The following is a 25249-nucleotide window of genomic DNA, read 5'->3' as shown; positions in this document are numbered from 1 at the left end:
GATATTTTTCCTTACTTATAAAAATAAGAACATCCTCGAACTGTATTGTGACTAAAATGTTCCTGTGATTTTTCATTTCCAAAATCTTCAGAAGGATCGGACCATAGCAAGTCACACATTGGTCCAAATGCAGGTGGCTCTTTGAATCTATCTAACTGTGAAATAAAGATGAAAGAAACAAAGAACAGAAATAACTGGTAAAAAAGTGAGAATAGAATGGACATAGGAAAGTGATACCAATTTTGAATACAGTCCATACTACATTGTTCTGAATGATTAGAAGATATTTCCTAAAAATATCAGTATATTAATTTTTACCAATACCTAATGTTGGCAATAAAGAGAAGTTTGAAGCTTCTGCTCCCTATCCAACAAAATACCATAAATAAGGACAAACCTTGGAACTGAAATATATACTCACTCTCCTAATATCATCCAGTGTGTGTACTTCTGGTGAAAGTCCACCATGAACACAAAGAAATTGTTGATTTAAAAGTGCAGCAAGAGGCAGGCTATCAAAAGCTTCCATACAAGCTTCATAGACTCTTTCTGAGTATTTAATTTTACCTAGAAACAGAAAAAAATAAATTGAAAATTACATTACTAGTCTATCATTTTGAAAACATATATATACATACATATATATGTAAATATATATATAATTGACTATTAAAACAAAGGCAAGAAAACTATAGACATAGAAAACAGCCAAGTGGTGGTCAGATGTTGAGAGTGGGTGAAAGGGTAACTATAAAAAGGCAGCAAGAGGGAATTTCTGGGATGATAAAACTTTTCTGTATCATTTGACTGTGGTGATGGGCAGCTCTATACATTTGTCAATTCTCAGAATTAAACACCATAAAGAATGAATTTTACAATATGTAATTTTTTAAAGGGAAGCATCTTGCTCTATAAGAATCAACAAAGATAAGCAATGTTATTGGTCTTATGAAGACAAAATATTTGCTCTATCTAAATTTATTTCAGGTATGCAGCAGATAGTCATAAAATATTACTAAAAATAAATAAGTCAACTCTCTAAAAACAGCTTAACCCTTCACCTTTACAGACCAAGTAAGGCAAAATTAGAACTATACTTAAAGCTAAAATAGTCTTAAACTTTATTTTATTCTAAGAGTCAGCGACTACTTTGTTGTTACAGGCAAGACTGCTGCTATCATCACAAAAAAACTCAAGGTCCATCCAAGTAAAAAAAAGAAAAGATTTTATTCAAATATTGGAGGAGCAGAAGGGTTCTTCTAGTTTCAATGAATGCTTAAAATGGGCACTGAAGTCAGAAGCCAACATAACACAAGACAAAACGCCACCAAATCAAACTGTCATTTATTTTTAAGGAGATATACACATTTCTTTACTCCTTTATAGCTTTAAATTCCTAGATATTTTTTTTTTGGTAGGATTTGGTGGGTGGTTTGTTAATTATCTAAAGGTAAAAAAAAAAAAACCACTTAGTTTCTATTTTTCTCTTTAATATTGTTAACAATATTCAAATATGAGAAAATCTAAATCCAGCAACCAGAGGTTCTAAATTGATAGCCTGCGAACAGATTTGTTTTCTAGCACTCTGTTTTAATAAAAAATTTGATTGCTTTTAGGTCAAGCAAACACTTCTTAGGTCTGATCTTTTATTCATTTATGTTACCCGCCTGATCTTTGAAGTTGCATGAGTTTGCATGTCTGCCATCACCTATCACTATATTTTTCTCCTTTTACTGGAAGTCTCTACTGATATGATCTTTATTGGATCATGTTTCAGTACATGTGCTGCCAAAGCAAGCACTATTGGATCATTCTGAAATTATCTGTTTTTAGAACTTAACTCTAAGACTAAATTAACTTAACAAGTGCACAGCTATGAGGTGTGTAAAAAGGCCAAACATTGCTTTATATCAGGTGGTTGCTTATAGCTATTTATTACCATTGCTATACTGTAAGAGAGAAATGTGATATACATTGTAGGTTAAGAATTTCAATTCATTAATAGTATGTTTGAAACAATCTGCAATGATGACAGGATGAATCATTTGTTAAGAACCTTATGGGAATGCCTCAATATGAGGGACAAAAATCTCCAATGTGACATTTTTTCTTTTGATTTTTATTCTTCCTGTTAGAAAAAGTAATTTTAACATTACTATATACAAGTAGCTATATACCAAACTGAAAACTGTTTGTAAGTACATGTGACTGAATAAAATGTCATTAAACACTAGAGACTTCTTTTCCATCTTCCTCAAAGCTTTATATATTTGGACACAAAATCTGTTCTTACATATTACACTGTCAAGCCTTCAAACTTACTACACACATCATTCCAAAAGAATATTGAGGAAGTGAAAATATTTCTCATGGCAATACTCACATTCCTGCTTAAAGGTAAAATATTCAGTAAGGTGTCTGCATTCATGATTGCCTCTTAGAAGAAATAATGTGCTTGGGTATAGAATCTTCAGGACCCATAAATATAAGACACACTGCAAAAGAAAATGTTTCCAGTGAATTTCTCTTACATTTTTGTTTAACGTAGTTGTTTGATCTTTGCTCCTTCTCCTCCAATTCTATTACCTTTACAATCTCTATTATTCATTATTATCTTTTTCTCTTTATACTAAAATATAAGCTCATGAAATCAGGGACTTTGTCATCTTATCCACTTCTGATTATCTGCTCCTAGAAAAGTACCTAGCAAACAGTAGAAGAGTAATAAATATTTGTTGAATGAATGAGACAATTTATTTAACTACTTTAGATTTACGGACTGCTGTAAAAGCAATTTGTGGATTTGTATCCTCCATAGATATATCAATAAATAATAATAATGTAAGAAGTTACAGCAGCTAACATATACTGAGTACTTACAATGTGTCAAGCACTATAAAAATAATCCCCTTCGCCTATTCTTTAAACAACTCTATGAAGTATATAATATTATTTCTATTTTACAAATGAGGAAATTTAAGTGAAGAGTTTAAGTAACTTGTCTGAAATCACAAAAGTTGTAAGCAATGGATAAGATTTTGACCCTCAGCTCTTAAGCATTAGGCCATGCTGCCTAATGAAGAAAATAGCCATGTTTTATGTTTATTTCAGAATAAAGGAATAGATACTTTAAATAGATTTAACATAAGAAACAGATACATTTTACTTATTTGGTTAAAAAAAATGAAGGACTATTTCATATGGAAATAAGCTTGGTTTATATTATCATACACGAAAATAAAAAACACTTTATTTTTAACAAGATATACTAAAATATGTAATTATTCATCCTTCATTTTATTCACAAGAAAAAATTAATTAAACCAGGGAAATACTTATTAAACTCTACCTATCCTTTTTGCTTATTTTGATTCTTTGCTATTTTCCTTTTATAATAATAAAATGTGTTAAGTCAAGCTAAAAATACTATAATATAAGGATATACACACCAACATAATCAGTTACCAACTAAGCTTCCCAAAATTGTTTATTGTTTTCGTCAAAGCCCCCAATCTTTTTGTTAAGAAGGGCTGTTTACTGGTTTTCTCGAAGCCTTGAGGGAAGGCTTATGGGGTTGATGATGAAACTATGAATGAAAAGTACTCAGAGATAATAACATTTCTAAGGGAATTTGGATGAACAGAGCACTAAACTGCCTTCCCCATTAGCTGTCCTAGCATACCTCAGAACGGAGGTTGACAAAAGCACTGGAGAAGGGGGATATAAACAACAGTAACCAGCATGGATATTTGCTAGGTAGAGCTTCAATATTTACCAGGAGAGGTGTTTAATAAGAGCACAGGCTTGGAGTCGGACTGCCTGGCTGCACCGCTTACTAACAATGTGACCTGGGCAGTTTATACTTAACCTCTCCAAGCCTCAGATTTCTCATCTCTAAAATGGATAAAATAACAGTACTTACCTCATAACATTGTTGTGAGGATTAAATTAATCCATGTGAGTTAAGTGCTTAGAACACGCTTGGGGCGTATTAAATGCTCAACACAAGTATCTATTGGTAGAGCTTGTACCCAGCAATTTTACCTCTAGGAATCTGTCCTACAGAAATAATTGGGCAAGTATGCAAAGACGTATGAATAACATGGCCTAATGAAACATCATTTGTAATGCCAAAAAAATGGGAACACCTTAAGTGTCTAACAGTAGGAATTGATTAATTGTGGTTTGTTTCTTCAATTAAATACAATGCAGCATTTAAAAATGATGCTACAAATTTATATTTACTGACCTGGAATACATCACAGTGTAAGGACGTATGAAAAAAAGCAAGTTACAGAGAAATATTATAATTTGGTTCCATTTTCACTTAAAAGGAGAGTATACAAATATCAAATATGTTATATACCTAAAATACACATAATCTTGTATACCAATTTTACAATTAAAATAAAATTTAAAAAGAGAAATGTATATATTAGAAAATTCAAATTATTCTATATGTACCTGATTTTATTTATATAATTAGAAAAGTAAAAGGAGCAAAAAAACCCATCTATAATTAAGTGATCATCAACAGGTCATTTTAATGCCTCTTAAGTTTTTAAAAACAAACAAATATTTTCAGAATTTCAAAAGTTTCTATATGCTACCTTAGGGTCTTAACAGCTACAGAAGGGAGGATAGAAGCACTAGGGTTTAAGCAATAAAAGCATTATAATGTGCTTTATTTAATCAGAGAAAATTAAATTAATCTTTTTTTTCACATGGGTTAATTAATGCTTTTAGGTGTAAGAGAGATAAACAGAACTAGCTCCTTAGGGCTACTAGGTAACAGGGCAATAAAGACCCCTTGATTTGCTTATAATCCCCATTGGGAAAATGGCAATTATAATTTCGTAAACAACTAATAAAGGGAAAATTAACAGAAGAGTTTGAAAGATAGAAGAGGAATAAATAGTAGCTTTACCTAAAAACTTCAGAAAATGCAGAGGTATTAAAAAGAACCCAATACAGGTATTTAAAGGAACTTATTTTACTAGGAATTAATGGAAATCATCTATGATAACACTTAAAAGCAAATCAAATGACAGTATATTATTATTACCTCTATACTAAAATAACCTCTGTCCACATAATCACCAAGAAAAAGGTATCGTGTATTAGCAGGTGATCCTCCTACTTCAAAAAGTTTCATCAGATCAAAAAATTGGCCATGGATGTCACCACACACTGAAACAAGAAAATTATTAGATATGAAAAAAACCTCCAAAATAACAAATTTTACTTAAATTCTAATTTCTTTTATATAGAGATAGTGTAAGTTCTATCAAGAGATGTCTGAGAAGGAACTCATCTATGAAGAGTCATGATTGGGATGATGTGTACCCAAGTGTTCATGTACTCAAGATCTAGAACAAGATATAACAAAAGTAATGAAATTTGTAATCAGTGACAAAATTTTCTTCTAAATTTATAAAGCTCCTCTTTAGGAAACCAAGTATGTGTGTTTTAGGATGAGAAAATTATAATGGTGGCAGTAAAATCTCTAATCTAACTCGATACTTTCTGTTGACTTCTAAATGATCATCATCTTTGGTATCTGATATGACACTGAGGTATTTACTTCTAATGACTGAAAGCAAAGTAAATAAGTATTTGTTGAATCAAACTGAATCATGGCCAACACAACTAATGAAACTTTCACAATAGCATTTTAGAATAACTTCTGGACTCAGATTATTTAGGATCATGTTTGTTCACTGAAAACTGGAAAGAACTAAAAAAAAATTATCAAAAATAATTTGAAAATTTAAGATAATGTCCATGTAATTAATATTTATTTAGTATACGATATGATTAAAGAGGAAACAGCTTTATATCCGGGCAACTAAATAACGGTATAATACAAATAATATCCCAAATATAAATATGTGTACCTGTAATTGGAGCCTCTACTTCTATCATGGTTTTCTCTCTCCGAAGGATGGCAGCACCCTCATTGATAATTCTAAGTGCAATTTCTTCATCTACCCGACCTTCTTTTACTAAGTGGTTCTTCAGAACATCAACCCTAGGTATCCCATCCATATCGAATACTTCTTCAGATGTCAAGCGATGTGTTGGGGGGAAAGGGACAGCTGCAATTTTTTCAAATTAAGAAAAAATAAATCACTATTAATATATTAATATAAAGCTAATCCATGGATCTAGGTAAATAAGAGTAAAAACTGAAAAGCTGGTTTTTGTTCCTTCATTTATTGGATAGAGGTGTTAATTTTCAAAAAGCTCTTTTAAAAAAGAGTAATTAAACTATGCTTTTTGTTAATCTGTATATAACATGTTCTTTGTTGAAAATTATTACAGAAATGAATTGTCTCACAAAATTAAAGTTCTTTCAGGATAACTAAAGCTTTTTTCTTTAAGCCAAAACATTTTCTGGCAGAACTCTCAAAACATATTATGCACTCTTCATCTTAAACGAAGTACAATAAATATAACAATACCACATAAGCCTGAATAGAAAGAAATCCCAAATACAAGACAATTTATCGTGTTCCTAATAAGAATATAAAAAACAATGTTTTTCTGGCTAACTTGAATAGAGACTTTTAGGAATACAGATAAAATAGCCAAATGCTTAGTTTTCAAATTTAAATTTAGATGCATTTATAGATTTCAAATACCAATAAATCATAATTTTGAAATACTGCTTTTTCTCCTACTTACATGTTCCACAAAACACTTTCATCCAAAGTATTTATGCACATTTTTAACATCAGTATAAGCCTTATCATTGAGGTCACTTTTTAAGTCATCTAATACATTTTTCAAAAGCAAATCATCTTCACTTCCATTTAGTTTGAGAAAAAGCACTTTTTGAACATATGTAAAAGGTTATCACTACAAATTTATCCTAAGCCACAGTTTCTATTTGTCTTATTACTGAAATAGTTGGCCTTTTTACTCCTGTAGTATATACTTAAGGTTTCCACAAGTAATCACCAACTGAACTGTTTTAAACTGATACTTGTTAAATGGAATAGAAAACAGGAAAGTCTATTTTTAATGGTTTCTAACACAATTTGAGGTCATATACCTAGGGACAATTACTACATATCTATTAAATTTATTTGATTCCTTTTTTACTGAATCCAACCAGTGACCTCTTTATGCATTTAAAATCACTGAAGTCATTTTAGTCTCTTTTTTTTTTTTCAAAATAAAGCAAAAAAATTTATAATAAGAGTTTACATATTAGACTCAAATGGAAGGCAGCTCCTTTTCTGAAATAAAATGTTTTTAGAAAAACCTCACTTTATAGTCAGGCATATAGTTTATTGTATTTTTGATGTTTTAGGGTCATCATTCTGATGATCAATTACTATATAGAAGGCTGGAAATGTATAGAACCAACTGCTTCTTCATATTTCAACTTAAACAAAGTAACTAAAAACAGGACTGGATTAGAATTATACCAACTACCTAATGAAATATGATAAATAACCATGTTCTCATATGACAAAAAATTTTTTCCAAGAACTCAATCCTTTAAAAGTCTGTACAAGGAAAAAAAAATTAGGAAGAATTCAATCCCTTGTATGTGAGATAAGAACTAAGGCATTGTCAACCATCTCTGAATGTTTGAAATCACCAATCCAAGCTTGCTTCGGCAGCACGTACACTGAAATCACCAGTCCCTCTTACTTTCTTTTTTTCATACTTAAAAAAACAAAACTTGAACTTGATTTTTTCTCTTCATTAGAATACATTTATTCCCATATCTCTTTACTACATCTCGAACAAGGCATTAAATACATTTTGTTCCCTCAAATCTAGAATGTCTAGATTCTAATAAAATAAAAACATCTGTTAAAGTATGTTTTTCTCCAACTAAAGATTAAATAAACCACTAAATATGATATAACCAAATTAGCCCCATCAGTAAATCAATTGTTTTTAAACTACGGAATTTAGTAACTGATTACTAAATAAATCAAGTTAGTTTGAGGACATTATAAAAACAAGTACAAATATGTCTTAAATAGAAATTTCTGAGATCAAGAAGGGATCATATTTTTCTCAATAGGCCAAGAGAATTTTTATCTCTACTCAGAAAAAGAGACACTGTTCCATTCAACAACATAATTCCCCTAATAACTGAATTCCGTTCAAAATACAGGACTTCCTAAAAACCCATCTGTGGGACCACCCCCTACTCCTCCCCACTAAGCCAGTCACCACTGGTACTAAATGTTTGTTGAAATCACAGTGAAGTGCTGTCCTCTCTTTAAGAGTCAAGATGTCTTTATCTGAAAACTAAATAAATAAAAAAAAAATAAAGCATAAAGTGCCTCCACACTCATCAGTAAGTATCTACAGACCCATGCTTTTCTGCTTCTTTTTTAACTCAAGGCATATTTTTACATTTTAAGACAAGCTGGGATACCTTTAATGAACAGGTACAGGTTGAGGGGTGAAGAAATGTCACCATAGATAAAAGTAGGTGAAAATCATAGCAGAGCAGTGCTGTTCTAACAACACGAAACTAAATTTGAAGAAATGGGAGTTTCAAAATAATATGTTTTAATATATTAGCAAATAAAAAAATAAGAGGAAAAAGGCATGTGCTCTTTGGCAACTGGAGTAAGGAACTGTAGTAGGTGATCTGACCTGGCAAAATCGAACTGACCAAATAGAATCTGGCCTAATTGGAGGTTAATTATTGACCCTGTTGGTCAACAGAGGATTAATTTTTTTCTTCAAAAATTAATATTCTCCACTACTTTGTTTTGTAAATTCTAAGGCATTTTAAAGTATTTCCATCTATTTTCAGGCTTTTAAAAGGTTTTTTTATTTCTAATTCATCTTCAGCCAATTATTCCTGCTTTTCTAGGGTTTTTTCATATATATATATGTATATATTTCCTTATTTTTAGACTATTTTTCCTACTCTTCTATATTTGTGATAGGGAAAACCAGAACATAAATGTATATAAATGTAATACAAACAGACAATAAATGAAATGTCTAAAGTGGAAGATTAGCTGGAGTGCTATAAAAATCACCTCAAATCACTTCAAATCACCAAGTTTCCAACATTAGAAAACTTAATTCATTTTGACTGAAGTGTTCTGTTGAAAAATTTCCTTTAACCCAAATTTTGCCATGAAGGGCATATCTGTAGCCAATAACATTCACAGGATATTTTCATTCAGATTTAATGGATGGTGGCTAAATAACAAGACCTAGAAAAAGTTGTAATTTAGGAAGTTGGAAACATAAACCAGGAACACAGACTGATCAGAGAAGTGGGAGGGGCATATATCTTACTTTTTCTGCAACTGGGTAAGGAATCCTGAGAAATCATGTTCCACAATTCTAAATAAAGGCTATAAACTGTGACCCCATGAGACCTCCAACAGCAACTGGGTTGCAGCCTGTGCCAACTGAACTTTACTCCAAAGTATCATTCGGATGCCCATGCTTCTTATCATTGCCATTATTGCAACAGTTGAAAATAAAGTCCCTCTTGTCATCTATACCTCTGAAATTTTCTCTGTATTTCTTTTACTCACACCATGACATCCTCTGGCTGTTCTCCCAATCCTTTTCACTGAAGCCTCCAGAATTTGCATTATTAAAAAACAAAAAACCCTCCTCCTCACCACCACACACACATTAGCTCTTCAGAGAATGCCGTCTTCATCTCTGTAGCTTAATTAAATCTTAGTTCCCCTGAAGGACAACACTTCTCACACATTTCTTTCAAGGAGGACACTGCTCATTTTTCCACACTCTCCTACTTCAGCAATGAAGGCTTCAGTATTCTTTAGTTTCCCTTTACCACTTCCAACATCATCACTCCACTGAGGAAAAAAATGCCCCCTCCTTTGAGGTACATGCCTTTTAGATCCTTTATCCTTGACTCTGCCATTTGTTAAACTTCTAGTCCTCTCTCACATGAAACTCATGATATGTATGGGAGAAAAAGGAATGAAGAGTAAGGGACAGTTACTTGTTTGGGTTGTTTTTTAAGATCACAGAGACCTAAGTAGGTTTATCTGTCCAAAGGAAAGACCCAATGGAGAGTCAAGAGGCAGAAGAAACAGAATTAGGGGCAGGTGGAGAGTGGGAATTAGAGCACAGACAAAATGTTTAGTATTGATGGGAGGAACATCTCTTCCCTGATATAGGAAGAAATGTAAAGGTGGATATCCCTTATTTTGAAAAAGTGATCTACAATAGATATCTTCATTTTCTCTGTTTATTTCCCACAATCCGTATTTATCTGGCTTCTGTTTATTTCTCCACCTCATACATCTATCCTCTCTTGGGTTCCTGAAATCACTCCCTGGTTTTCTTCCATTCTGGTCAAACCTGACGGACCTACTTCATGGACTTCTAGTTGCTGTCCTGATCCTTAAATGTCAGTGTGTGTCCTATGATTCTATCCTCCACCCTTCTATCACACTACTCTAAATTAGTGATCTCATTCATAACCACACCTTCAACTAAAATCTGTATTTTGAGTACTCTCAAAAAGATTGCTCAAGTCCAGAACCTAACCCTAAACTCCAAATCCTTATTAAACATCTCCACTTGGACATCCCACAGATATCTCAAACTTAATATATCCAAAACGTAATGTATGACCTTTCCCTCTAAACCATCACTGAGACAGTAACCCATCAAGGAATTATCCTAGAAGTCTCTTCCTTCTTCACCCTACCTGACCAATAGGTCTTAAATAATTCTCTGATATGTTTTGTGTCTTTGATCCTGAGAGTTTTTTCCCCCCTAGAATTACCACAATCTTTTTAATTCTGCCCATGCTCCACAACACTCAGAATACTTTTTCTAAAATTTAACATTTTTGTTTCAAGACTGGCTTCATTATATAAAATCTGAATTCTTTATCTTAATATGGTATATGAGATCCCTTGTGATATGACCCTCCCCTACATTTCCAACCCTCATCTTTTGCCTCTGCCTCACATTCCAGGTACATCCTATACTATGGACACTTTTTTTTTTTTTTTCCAAATCTCTGTACCCTTGTATGCATTATTGTTTTGGGGTACATTACTCCAGTCTTTTTTTTTTTCTTTAAATGTTTCTTTGGAAGAGAGACACCTACTCAATTAAAGATCTTTTACTTTTTACACTTATGCTATGAATTCATAGGGAATGGGTTACATAGAGCAGCTCGGCCTCCTTTCCATTGGCTCTCACAAAGTGTACTTCTCTTGGTGGAGCAGAATGGCGCTTCAGTTGAATAAGGGACCTTTCTCATGTTTTTTTCTTTTGTTTGTTTGTTTGTTTTTTATAATTTTCCTTCACACATTTCAGGAAGCTATCTTGGCTCTCAAGAGTGCTTAATATGCTCAATATGTACATTAATTCTCTTGGCAAGAATCTTGCCCTTGTTTGTTTACAATGATGCCAACCACATGCTGGGTATCACTGTAGACCCCTCCCATTTTGCCATGGTAACATTTGTGGGGCATTCTTTTTTGAAAAGTGCTCATTCCCTTGATGTCTACAATATCACATTTCTTATAGATTCACATGTATGTGGCCAAAGGAACTACTCCATGTTTTCTAAAAGGCCTAAAGAATATATAGCAGATGCCTCTCCTATTTCCCTTTGTGTTGGTCATTTTGGTGATTTACTGCAAGATAGCAGTTCCAGCTGAAAGCCACTATTCTCCTCTTCTGCCTAACTTCTCCTTGTCCTTAAATCTCACTTCAGTGTTTCAATTCTTAAAAACTTTTTCTGACGTTCCAGACTAGGTTAAGGGTGCCTCTTCCTTTGTGGTACCATAGCATAGCATATGATACACACTTATATCATGGCACTTACTAACTGTACTATAAATATGTCTCTCACACAAGCTTATACGCTCCTTGAAGGGAGGGGGCTATGTCTTTCATCTCTACATACCTAGTGATTGAAACATAGATACTAATAATTGTTTATTTAATTGATATAGTTTCTAAAATACTTGTGGATCTTGACACAAACTTATAGCAGTAACAATATATTTATAGTACTTTATTTACAGTTTATAAAGTACTTTCACATGTATAATCCTATATGATTCTTGGAGATATCTTGTGAATTTGGTAGGGCAGGTTTTATCTCCATTTCACAAATGAGATAACAGGTTCAGAGAACTTAAATGACTATCTCTAGGTGTTTCAGCTAGTAAGGGGGAGAGCCATAGTTAAAACTGAGGTCTTCAAAATGCTACTCCAGTACCACCTGTCTTATACCAACACAATGATAATGCTCTTCTGACTAAGAGTCCCAAAAGACTCCTAACATGAAAAACAGTTGCCAGGGGTAGCAGCATGCACTGGCCATGTACTCTAAGGAAAGAGTCAATAAATCCTACAGCACTGTCTTCAGAATTTCAAGGTATCCTTTAGGTTCCTTTTAATTTGTTGTTGTTCTGTGAATACCTTTCCCTCAAAATTGGTTCTCCCTCCTGGCTCATTTTTGTTATGGTATCGTATTGTCACTCGGACTTAAATTTTTGGTGTCGTTCTACTTCTGGTCTCAAAGTCCAACGATTCTTCAAATTCTACTCATTTTCTTACATCTCCATGCTACTATCAATGCTAGCTAATTCAAGTTCTTACCACTCTGTGTACTAGAAAAATATAACTAAGGTCTACTTTTCCTCCCTCTTGATTGTACAAAGCACAGCTAGATTAACTCACTCAAAAATTCTGGGCAATTTCTTAAGGACGAAACAATAAAGGGGGAAAAAATAGCCTGAAACTTATTTTCCAGGTCCTTCTCAATTTGACCATTCCCAGTTTTTTACATGCTATTCCAATCTTTGCCTCTCTAACTATAACTGCTCAATTTAATCAATCTCTAAAGCAAACAATAAAGGGGGAAAAAATAGCCTGAAACTTATTTTCCAGGTCCTTCTCAATTTGACCATTCCCAGTTTTTTACATGCTATTCCAATCTTTGCCTCTCTAACTATAACTGCTCAATTTAATCAATCTCTAAAGCAAAATTAGCTTTCTTCCTTAAAAAGTTTTGCTCTTCCACCTGTTTCATTCTCATACCCAATCACTGATTCAATACATATCTACCTTCTAACATTACTTGTAATGTGTGTCATATCTGGTATCTCTCCTTCCCTTAATTCATGTCTTGGTCATTCTGCATTTGGACTATACCATTAATCTTCTGACACGCTGATTTAAGCCTGTCCCCTTCTAATATTTTGTTCTACACAATATCACACAATAGGCTTTCAAAAACCAAGATTTTAGGTCGCTCCTCTACTTTAAAATCTTCAATAATAATAATAATGGCAATGGCTATCATTGTTGAGTACTTACTATGTGCCAGTGTAGGCAATGTGGTACACACTTTACACTTTACATGGACTATCTTCATTAATCCCTCAAAAACTCCATAACATTATTTTACAGATTAGAAAATTAAGGGTTGGTGATATTAAGTATTCTGTACACTGTGAAAAGGCTATTAAGTATTAAAGTAGAGCTAGAATTCAAACCCAGTCAGCCTGGCTCTAGAACCTGTGCTCATAATACAGAGATTATGCTGTTTATTAGTTTAAGTTTTAATATCTCAATGTGGTGTACAAAAGATCATTTCCAATTTCATCTCCTGCCACTACTTGCCAAGCACTTTATGCACTATTGTCATATTATTTCATGCTTTTAAAAAAAACTCTATGCCTTCTATTGTGAGAAATTCTACTCAGTCTTCAAGGTCCACCTGAAAATATAATCTTCCAGTAATGCTTTCCAAGTAATATAGTCAACTCCTTCTTTATAGCTCCAATAGCACTTTGTACCTAATTCGCTGTATTATTTATTCACAATGTCTCAACTAGACTGCCAGCACTTCAAAAGAATCTCACTTATCTAATTCAATTCTGTATACCCAATGCCTAGTATAATGCCTAGTACAAAGCAGGTACTCAATAAATGTCACATACAAGAAGTGGTCCTAATCCTCTGCCTATTGATATCCTACCAATCTTTAAAGGCCTCCTTCCTCCTCTACAAATTCTTGCTAGACCACTCCTGTTTAGAGTCATCGCTACCTTCTTTGAACTCAAACAACTTGCTGGATCTGCCCTTTAGCTTGCAGTTTTTAATTATACCCATCCTTATGGTTTATATAACTTTTCAGGAGTACTTATTTCCCCAAAGACCAAGACTGTAGTTTATCTTTTATATTGGTTGTTTTCCTACAATTTTGAACATACAGCTGGCGTTTAATAAATATTTGCTATTTGATTATTCTGAGGTTTTGATATAAATTTTACGTACAAAAGATGCCCAATCAGCTTCATCTTATTTCATTTCTGTGTATAAACATTTTTGTGATGAAATAAAGTCATGATTGGCACCAAAACACACCTCATTTAATAAATCAAGGCTTTTTCCACCAAACTTTTCCTTACAGCTCTTGCCAATTCATTCAATAGCTCTGGAACCTGGAGCTTTTGCCTCACTATCGAGCAGCTGTATTTCCTCCTTGACATTTCCTTCTAAGATGATTTGTTACCACCATGTTCCATCTTTCTTTCTTTCTCTCTGTTATCAGCTCCTTCTCTCTCTCTCTCTCTCTCTCTCTCTCTCTCTCTCTCTCTCTCTCTCTCTCTCTCTCTCTCTCCCCCTCTCCCTCCTCTCTATCTCCCTCCCCCACCTCCCTCTCTCTCTCTCTCACACACAAACTCTGTTCCTTCGCTTTCTCTAGGACATATGGTACTGAAAATTTATTTTAGCATGCTGAACAGCTTAATGAGGGGAAAAAGAAAAAGAAAAATCATTTTTAAGACTTACCTTTTTAGATAGATAAGTCCACAAAATAGATTTTGAAAACAAAAATTAAAATTAAAATTCAAGTTGGTTTAAAATATAATGAAACAGAACTAGCAAGAAGCACTGAAGAGCTACACTTGACCCCAAGACCTATGTGATTCATCTAAAAATCTGTAATGAAAAATAAGCAATCCTAAGAAAGCTAAGTTACTAGAAAACACTTTAGCCAAATGACCTGAGATAAAAAAGCAGGGCAGCTAGCAACAGAACCTAAATAAATCATAAGGCTACCCTTTAGAACTATAACAGCTTTAAAAAAATAAAACACACACACACTTTAGCATTTTGGTTTAATCTGCAAATGTGATAGTTTAAAAGATGAGGTTACCATAATCTAGGAAATAAAGAAAATATATTGAATCCAAAAACGGCGAGTCACATTGTGTGTGCTAAAATGAACATACAATACAGACATTGCAATCTAAGTGATAAAGGTGAATTTTTATATCAAGACTAACATGTAATAATCTCAAGAGATAGTCTAGTTTTACAAAAAGGAGCACATTTTTAAGTATCTGGAAAGAAAAGGAAATATCTGGACAATTCAGGTCAAGCAAATGTTCGGAGGAAGAGGGAGAGCAGCATACGTAAATTCAGGATTTTGTGCAGATAGCTGTTTTTCCTAGTTTGTTTCTATTTTCTTATTTCCAACTTCTTATCTTAGCTAAAGAATAGAAAAATGCTTAACAGAAAATATTTAAGAGGGCATACTATTTCATCTCAACCACTTGGGCTACATCAATTTTAAACAGAAGAATTTGACCAGAGCCAGCAGCTGGAGTTGGCTCAGAGCTAAATTTGCTTTAACTAACCAGAAAACCTAATCACCACCAATAAATTCAGTGAAGAGCTAAGCACATTAATACATGAATATCTACAGTATTCCAAAATCTCAAACTGCACATGAAGTAAATTTTAGGCAACTGATATTAAACACAGAAAGATCTATATCTCCTTCAAAACCTATGTAACAATAGGCGTCCTGACTAGAAGTGTAAGAGCATAAAATTAAGAGACAATAAGGAAAAGTTTCCGGGAGTAAAAGACTACTTGCATTCGATGCCAACGATGGTCTCCATTAATATTACTACTATGAAATGGTAAAGCTGCAAAACTAGCACTAATTTGACTTTTTAAAAATCAGATTTTAACAAGTTAAACTTGAGTTGAACTGTGGTCACATATCCTGTTATCATATGTAACATTTTGGTACAATTATTGAATGAGAATGAAGCCTGAAAATGAAATCTGAAAGTGGATTTCTATATGAAAGGTGAATCTCCTGATAATTTCCAATAAAGTCAGAGATGAGACTCCATGAACAGTGCGAACTAGTTTGTTGCAAATCATCTTCATAAATGTGTGATCCATATTGGCCATTCCAACTGGCTAACAAATTCCATAAAAAAATAAAAGTTGTCTTGATGAAGAACATACTACTGAATACATGAGATCTTATATCCATGAGCTCTATTCAACTGTAATTTTCTATATCAACAAGCTCCTTTCCTAGTTTATCTAAATCAAATTACTTTTATTCCATACCAATCAAATACGACTTTTGGTTTCACAACTTACACCTAAGCAAGATGTCTTATGTTTGAAATCTTATTTTTACTGTATTAAAGCACTACAGGAAAAACATTACCATATATATGACAAGAAACAAGAAGATTCATAAGCAAGCATAAGGATAGCATAAACTCATTGTTCAGGAATGTGATTGGTTGTCCCATCTAATAAAGTGAAAAGTGTCCAGGAAAATGAATGCGTTACAGTCAGAAAATGAGGCGACAGTGGCTTCTCCTGCTCCAATCCCCACAAAACTCCAAAATTTCATGATAGGATGAATGCCTGAACTATCAAATTTTTTTTCTTTTTAAAAAGATTTCTTAGGACAAGGACTCCATAAACTCTTTATTCAGCTCATTCCAATGCCTGGCCCAGCTGGATATACTATCAGTTTTTAAAAATTACTAACGGAGGCTTAAATTGAAAAACTGACACAAAGAAAAAAGGTTTTCTTATTTTCAAATATTTTAATGGAAACACGTATGGTCAGATTTTAAAAACTGGACTTAGGAGTTTTTAAACATTGTGCCAGCATATTTGAGAAGCTGAATGAAAAAAAGTATCTTTCAAAAATAAACATAATACAATATTAAAAATTATTCTAAAATGATTTCGGTTTCTTGACCAAGCTACGTGGTAAAGAAAAATGATTCCAAATTCTGTTTTTCACCCCCACAGCAGTATTTGAAGTTGATGAGCTCTCCCAGAGAGCATGGAAATTCTAACTCTCAATCGGCCCTCAATTTCTCTATTTTAAATTAATCTGCTGACCTGTTGTCGGTAAACATCCATAAATTCTGTCCAGCTAAGTATTTAACTTTTTCTCTGGTGGGTGTGTGTGTGTGTGTGTGTGTCTTGAAGGGGAGGGGTAATCTCGTTTGGCCTTTGACCAAACAGTATTGACGATTTTTTAAGTAAATGCCTCTTCCTAGCCAAGAGGCTTTTTTTTTTTTTTTTTTTTTTTTTTTGTCTTTTACGCTGCCTTTTCTCCTACTGTTCTACATTTAAAGCCAGGACCCCCAAATCCTGCCTCGTCCTTTCACCCTTATAGAATCCCTTACGGTTTCCCCCAATTTCCGCGCGGGGTGACACCTGAAGGCCAAGCGCAAACCCCTGGGGCTGGCGCTAACTAGGCGCGAAGACCGCTGTCACTGGGGAGCAGGCATGGGCCAAAGCCGAAGTGATTTGACTGCTCATCGCCCGGCCCCGCGTCGCTGAAGGTCTTCGAGCCCCTCGGTCCACCCCGGCAAGACAGGCGAGCAGCTGTCGCGAAGCAGGAAGCTAATCGCGGCCTCTGGGCCGCTTTGACAGGCCGAGTAGGAAAAGGGGCTCACTGCAGCTAGTAGCCTCACCCCTTCGGCTAGGAGACCTGGAGAGCAAAACCCCCGCCCCGGCCTGAAGGCAAGCGAGAGACCGCGGAGCCGCCGCCACCAACACAGCCCAACCCAGCAGGGGCCCGCCCAGGGGCCACTCCCCAAGGGAGGCAGCCAGTCACTCGTCCGCCCTTCCGGGCCCGCTCCGGAGGGGACGGTCTCCCGCCCGCCTTCACACACCGCTCCTCAGGCCAGGCCCCCAGGGCTTCGTCCACCTCTCACCTTTGACGACGCGGTCAGCCCCGGGAGGGGGCGGCGGGGGCGGGGGTGGGGGCGGTACAGCCCGGGCCGGCTCCGGGGCGGCCATGCTGGGCCCGGGGCTCGGCTAGGTGCTGGGCCGGGCGGGGTTGGGGGCGGGGGCGGCGGCTACCAGAGCCAAGCGGCGGCGCCGCCGGGGAACATGGCGGACCCTCTTTCCCTACAGAGGGGCTAAGACCGGCATGCACCGCGCTTGCGGGGGCGGGGGCGGGGCAGCCTCTAGGAACTTGGGCAAAATTACTGAGGCTAGAGAAACAGGAGGGGGCCAAGGGATCAGGTTAAAATTCTGGGCCGGCAAAAACCAAAGAGAGAGGAGTGAGGGCAGTCCGTAGCTAGTTGCTGCGGTAAATAGGGAACGTGACGCAGGTTTTCATGGAGCTCTCAGTAAGATCGGGAGACGTGATCAAACGTCAGAATCTCCTACTAACAGAAAAACAAATATATAACAGTTTGGTTCTCAGATCTGAGTACTTTGGTTAGTAAGGAACAAGAGAAATAGAGGCGGCATTGCAGGTTCTACAGAGAAGTGACCGTTCAAAATGCAGTTTGAGAATCTGGCCCATGTGTTTAACACTTAGAATTGTCAAGTCTGAAGGCACAGAATTAAGAACACAGGTAGAGCAGACTAGGTAGGTTCCAGGGGTTGAGAATCAAAACAGGTAATGGAAAAGGAAGGAAACAATTTTCAGAGTCTACAGAATTCACCTGAAAAGGACACAGCCTCCTCCTTGATTTATTCAGAAATTAGAGATTTGGAAGTCAGAGGAATTGGAAATTAGTTCCTCATAAGAAACACCTCATGCGGCATTTCTGTGCAAATACACAATCTGTTCGCAGGTGACTTAGGGAACCTTTATAGAGGTGGACATTGATGGAGAAGGGGATAATGGGACAAGAACTGACTGGCTGTTCAATCCATAGTAGCAGAAGAGTGTATGTATGATACCAGATGCACTGAGACATGGATAGAGACCAGCGTATCCACTAAGATCTATCTTGATGGCACAGAATGCAGATGGGGTGGGATAAGAAATTCCTGCCCATCCTCCTCCTCAACACTACATGTGCTCAGAATATGTTCATAATAGATGGTGATAATTAGGTAAGCAGTGGTCCAAATGTCTCAAAGAGCACCTTTCCCCCTCTTCTTTTTGTCAGTCTCAACGATCCTGAGACCTGGGGTAAAAGAGAAGGGAAATGCTAATGGGTAATTTTTGCAAAGGGAGCCCACAAAATATCTTTTGGAGGGAGGAAAATTTTAAAGTGGGGCAGGAGTGAAAATGGATCTTTCTGGCATGGAAGTGCCATAATTCCTCAGGGAAAGGACAGCCGTAGGAAGACAGCAAGGAAGGGTAAAAGGCATATCACAAACTAGTAGAGGAAGGGCACCAAGAGTACATAGATCTAGTGAGTTTGAAAGAGCAGTTCGAATCCCCAGAAAATCTCCCACAAGAAGGAAGGAGGGAGGGAAGACGGGAGGAAAGGAAGGAAGGAATAAGGAAGGAAGGAAGGAAGGAAGGAAGGAAGGAAGGAAGGAAGGAAGGAAGGAAGGAAGGAAGGAAAAAGAGAAATAATGTAATATATTTAGTGTCTCTTGGCAAGATAGGACGTATACTAGCAGCAGCAATAACAAGGAAGGTCACTCCATTTTAGGGCACATTGACTCCCACCTTGAGTATATATCCTTCAACTATCTTTCAACTCTTTGGCTTCTCACTTTCACTCAGTCGAAAGCCATCAATACATATTTATTCATACATGTTCACACACTTACACTTTCACACACATATATGTATGTTTGTGCCATGACTCACTCTTTGGAAGCCCTAGGCCACTGGGAATTGGTATTTCTTGCTTATCCAGGCATGCCCACCCTGCCCACAAAAGAGCAAGAGCAAAAAAAAAAGGGGTCGAATAAATAAATAACTAAATGACAAGGAATTAAATAGAACTATCTTATAGATTTATTAATGAAAAATATTTTACAAAAACAGTATGTTTGGACCTAAAATAATTCAGCTAACTCTGAGGGTTTACAATGGCAACTGAGCAAGTGGCAATAATGGCTCTGCTGCTGAGACAGAAGGGTGTGTTAGTGTGCCTGACTCCAACTGTTCAGAGGGCAAATGATATGCTGGCAGCTCCGCATTCTAGGCCTAAGGTTTGGGGGCACAGGGAAGGCTGACAGTCCATAATACCTGGGAAGGTGAGCTGCCCTGAATGATGTGGTCAGGACCATGACCACAGAACTACATGTCCCTCCAAGAATGGGGAATGAGGAAGACAGGTCAGGTAATAGGGATAGATGAAAAAAAAAAACAAAGAATAGAAGTGGGTAATATAGTAGGGAGCGGAAGATGAGGGCTCAGGTACAGATGAGGCGTAAAGTATCCAGGAATAAAATGGTGATCCTAAGATCCTAAGGAATAGCTAGTGTCCAGAGTAATATGGATTCTTCTTTAAAGTGGCTCAAATAAAGCCCTAAACAGCAGCTGCTCCTTTTACTAGGTAAAACTGGAATTTCAAATATTCCTTATGAAAGAGCCACATCATGTTAGAGGTTTATGACATCCCTTGTGAGATAAGACTAGCACAACCCTGGTACCAAAACTGCCACAGTATAGTTTAACAAAGAAAGCAGTGGCTCCAGGAAGGGAAAAGGGTGACCATTACCACCTGCTATGCTGCAGGGCTCTAGACCTGATCTCTCTTCCAGGGGCATCTGCTAAAACAAACAGAAACTCCTGTCCCCCTGTCCTCCTGTGCCTAGATTGTGGGGTATAACTGCTTTGCCTCCAGTCATCATCTGGGGGCATATCTACTCTTCGAGGACCAGGGGCTCGAGACCCTGGACCAGGACCTGAATTCCAAACTGACCTCAGGGGTACATGAAGACTGCTTGATGGTGGGGACACAGGGTGAACAATGGGAGGGTAGGAGGGTGAATGGAAAAGATTCCCCCAGGACTGAGCATGAGGAACCTGAATGCCCTGGTGTCTTTCTGGTAGTGTGGCAGTGTGGGTTAGCTGAGGCTTGCACCCTGGAGTAGTCAGGAATCTGGCCCCAATATGCTGGTTGGTCTCTGACCATGGTCCCCAGGAGGCATCTGTTCTGGAACAACGTGGGAGACTCCGGTAGTTCAAAGTCCTTCCTGCATACTTGACTCCCTGGGAAGTTTCACCCCTGTCACACATAGCCAGAAACTGCTGGACACTCCTTGAAGTTCCTGGGAGGAGAAAAGAAACCCAAAGATTAAGCGTCTTTAGTAAACCATTCTCCTTCCCAGAGGACCTGGCTGTTCTACATAATTCCCCACCCCTCCAAGAGCATACACAAAAGGGAAAGAAGGAACCTAGCTTTGTTTTTAATTTCATTTTAAAAAAATCTTAATATACATTAAAATCAAGTCTCTTATGTCCAACCTGGGCAAATGAAACAGTTTCCTGGACGCTGCCATACTTCTACCTCACTCCACTGCAATCCTTCCTCCAACACACACACACACACACACACACACACACACACACACACACACACACACACACATGCATGCATGGCTCCCTAATATCACAAATGTATACTCTCATTGTGACAGCTCTACTCCTCGAACCACCACTCCAAACCATCACTTATTTTCTTAACATGGTACCTTCACTGTAGCATTTGGTGCAAAACAGGCTGTAATAAATGCCACCTGTATGGTCAGATGCCCCTAACAAATGTTAAAGGAAGCTGGCTACCTGGCTGCTCCACAGAGTAATAGGAAGTCCATCTATCTAGAAGCTCCCTAAAATTTGGACACAAATATCAACAATACTCTACTGTTCTAGAACCACAACTACTCCCTGCCCTGGGACATTCATTGCACTACTGATATTTGGGGCTGATAATTCTTTGTTTGGGGGGTGAGGGGGCCAGGGAAACTGCCCTGTGCATTGCAGATGTTTAACAGCACTCCTGGCCTCTAGCAGCTAAGATGCCAGTAGCACCTCCCCTTTCCCATTGCGAATCATTGTCTTAAACTGTCGATTCAGCTCATGAAGGGGAAAAGAAGCAAAGCTTGCTATGGAGAAAGCCAGAAGGATGCTTCCCACCTTCCCCAAGATTATCTGGGTCTGTATACACAGCACGGATATTCCATATGCAGGGTCTTTCCAAGTCTCCTTGTCCTCCTAGACTGTCCCACAACTGCGGCTTACAGGATAGAAGAGAAAACTACCTAATGGAGATGACACTTTTTGTTTAGGGTAATCCTAAAGACTAAGTATTAACTCCCCTTGGTCATCTTATCCTATCATGACTGAAACAATTCATTTTCATGGGTAGTTAGAGTCTGAGAATTCGGTCTAGACCCTTACCCTAGAACCATGTTGCCCAAGAAATGACTCAATCACAATTCATCTAGATTAATGTTTGATATTAAAGCAGTAATTTATAACCCTTTACAATTCTACCTTGGGATACACACACACACACACACACACACACACACACACACACACACACACACCCACACACCCATAGGTATACTGATTTGATCCTTTAGGTCCCTGGAAAGGTACCACATTCTGACACATAATATTAGATTTGGGGAGAGTTACCTGGGGGTCTATGGGGCTCCCCTGCCATGCTGGGCATCAAGACATCTGGGGACAGGAACTGTGGTTGGGGTGGGTAGAGTTGGGGACCAAGGAGAAACACAGGAGGGTCATGGATGACAGGGAGGGAAGAGGAGCTGGAACAACGGTGCCCAGTTTCCAAAGGCTTTGTCCTCACGTTTGATGAATCCTTATAATGAGATGACAAAAAAACAAAAAACAAAAAAAAACATAGAGATGAAGATTAACACACAGCAGGATATGGTTGGGTAAACACGGTGAGGCAAGCAAGGGGAGATGGAAGGAACTAGAGTGCAAATATGCTTTATTCTGGAAAGGGACCCAATTTACTCAGTCACTCTCCCTCTTAGTCCCTCTAGAAACTAAGGGAAGATCCTCTTCCCTTAACTTGTCTTCCTCCTAGCTCTCGCCTTCCCAACCTTATCATCTAGGTCTCTGGCAAACTCCTTAATGCTAACAGTAGAATTAGAAAGATTGAGATAAAAATTTAAAAATAGAGAAGACATGAGAAATTCAGAAAGCCTAAGATATTGAGAAAGACAATTCTATACTCTCTCTAAATATTGAGAACCAAAATATATCTCCTTAAATGTACAATCAAGAACTCTATTACTCCATTTTCTCTCCTGACACTGCTACAATCCACTCTCTGGGTCTGCTTGTCAAGTTTGTACCCGCTGGTATTTGTGTCCTGCTCCATACTCCATTAGTCATTCACTTTTGTGGCAAAGTCTCAGAAATATCCCCTTTAACATGTGAAACACTAATATGTCCACAATTGAACCAATATTCTTCCAAACTCCTCCTCCTGGTACCACATTTTCCAAAGTCACCTAGACTTGAATGTTGACATTACCCTTGATTTTGCACTTCTCATCCACAATTCCATTAGTTGCCTTTGCCAGTACTGTCATTTCTACTTAACATGTTTCATATTTAAACTCAATTGGACCATTGCAACAGCCTCCAATCTGGCCCCCCATCTCTAACTCACTTCCTCCATACTGTGGCCAGCAAGTTTGTACATATGTCCTAACATTTGTATGCATTTTACACACTAATCTTTTTAATGTTCTTCAAACACAAACTCATTCCACTGTAGGCCCTTTAACATTACTGCTACTGTCACCTCGAATGTTTTCCCATAGCTTCACACCTTCATATCACTGAGGTCTCTGGTCAAATGTTACTTCCTTAGAGCCAATTTCTCTCACTACTCTATCAAAAACAGCCCTGAGAATAACCACTGTTACCTCTTAACTCCTCATCCTTTTGCTTTGTTTTATTTTGCTTTATCATGTATTATCTGGAATTTACTTGTTTATTGTCTTTCTCTCCTGGTAGAACACATTTCTTTTCACTCCAATATCCCCAGCACTTAAAGAGCACCTGGAACATTACAGGTACTTAAAAAATAATATAATAAATAAAAGAATCTATATGCCAGTATATCTTATTTCCTTTATTAAACTGTAAGCTATTCAAGGACAGAATCTGTGTTGTTTCATCATCATGCTTACAGCACCAACCACAGCATAGCATATGGTAGGCATATCATATAGCCTAAGGACCAGGTCTTCCCAGCATGTGACAGAGCCAAAACTATTCCTTTCTTCTGGACAGAAGAAAGTGACACGACACTTCCTGGTTTCCCTTCTGTGTCTCTTGTCTCTTTTACTAAGTCTCTTTTTAGGGTTCTTCAGAAGAACCACCTTAAATCTGATACTCTTCAGGGATATGTTCTGGCTCACCTCTTTTCACAATATTCTTTCCCTCTTTTCAATGGCTGTGATTCTCAAATTTCAATTTCAACCCCATATGTCTCATATCCAAAGGCCTACCAGATATCTCCATTTAAGCTCAATATATCCAAAATTGTATAAATCTCTTCCCTCAAATACATTCTTGCTTCTCTTCCCTTAAATATATCATTATCAATCAACCCATAATTCCTGGATATGATCCTTGATTCTCCTTTCCCCATATCCAGGCAGGCAGGCACCAAGTCCCATTGATTTTTACTTCTTAATTGGCTCTACAATAGGTCCACTTTTCTCTATCCTCCCAAACTCCTTACTGTGATTCATGACAGGACCCTTGTTTATGTTTTTTCCAGTCTCACTTGTCAACACTCCATCTTTCCTTTGCCAGGCTTTAATCCCGCCATACCAAAGTAGCTTCTTTTAATTCAGGTTCCTTTACCAGCTATGTATTTTTTTACTTCTTCCAGGAAGCCTTCCCTGATCCCTCAAGCCTGATTTAGATGTCCCCTCTTTTATACTTCCACAGCATTAAGTGTTATGTTATGTTATGCTATAATTGTTTATTTATTTGTTATAATTGTTTATTTATTTGTCTCCTCCAGTAAACTGTGAAGTCCATGAGAACAGGAACTACATCTAGCTCACTTGCCACTATATCCCCAGCACCTGGCACAATACCTAGAACATAAGCTCAATAAGTATTTGTTCATAAAGAATGAATCAGTGAATAAATAAATAATACAGAAGTCAGGAGAAAGAAAGCCAAATCTTCTAGGAAAGTAGCAATTTGCCATTAAGTGCTTTAAAGGTATATGAGAAG

At 36.9% G+C, this 25249-nt stretch overlaps 2 protein-coding genes across 17 annotated transcripts in view; both read right to left on the bottom strand.

Annotated features, from left to right (window-relative positions):
• Positions 1–18226, bottom strand: part of PPP3CB (protein phosphatase 3 catalytic subunit beta) — a 44071-nt gene extending 25845 nt beyond the window's left edge. For 3 of the 4 annotated variants that reach the window (XM_036223819.1, XM_036223821.1, XM_036223820.1), the window contains exons 1-6: positions 18012–18226; positions 5898–6098; positions 5066–5190; positions 2384–2495; positions 422–567; positions 16–155 (exon numbers count right to left, since the gene is read on the bottom strand). In XM_036223819.1, coding sequence (XP_036079712.1) covers positions 16–155; positions 422–567; positions 2384–2495; positions 5066–5190; positions 5898–6098; positions 18012–18096 — 809 coding nt within the window. In that variant the 5' untranslated portion in view covers positions 18097–18226. The remainder of the gene's footprint in view (positions 1–15; positions 156–421; positions 568–2383; positions 2496–5065; positions 5191–5897; positions 6099–18011) is intronic. The other variant, XM_036223822.1, reaches the window with a different exon arrangement.
• A 1762-nt stretch (positions 18227–19988) lies between these two features.
• USP54 (ubiquitin specific peptidase 54) overlaps positions 19989–25249 on the bottom strand; it is a 106888-nt gene continuing 101627 nt past the window's right edge. For all 13 annotated transcript variants that reach the window (XM_016120902.2, XM_016120916.2, XM_016120967.2 and 10 more), the window contains 2 exons: positions 22649–22835; positions 19989–21273 (listed from right to left, as the gene is read on the bottom strand). In XM_016120902.2, the coding sequence (XP_015976388.2) occupies positions 20717–21273; positions 22649–22835 (744 nt within the window). In that variant the 3' untranslated portion in view covers positions 19989–20716. The remainder of the gene's footprint in view (positions 21274–22648; positions 22836–25249) is intronic.

This window comes from Rousettus aegyptiacus, unplaced genomic scaffold (genome assembly GCF_014176215.1).
Source record: "Rousettus aegyptiacus isolate mRouAeg1 unplaced genomic scaffold, mRouAeg1.p scaffold_m13_p_6, whole genome shotgun sequence".
Lineage (NCBI taxonomy): Eukaryota > Metazoa > Chordata > Mammalia > Chiroptera > Pteropodidae > Rousettus > Rousettus aegyptiacus.
Note: the sequence above shows the minus strand (reverse complement) of the source record. Positions and strands in the feature narration are given on the sequence as shown.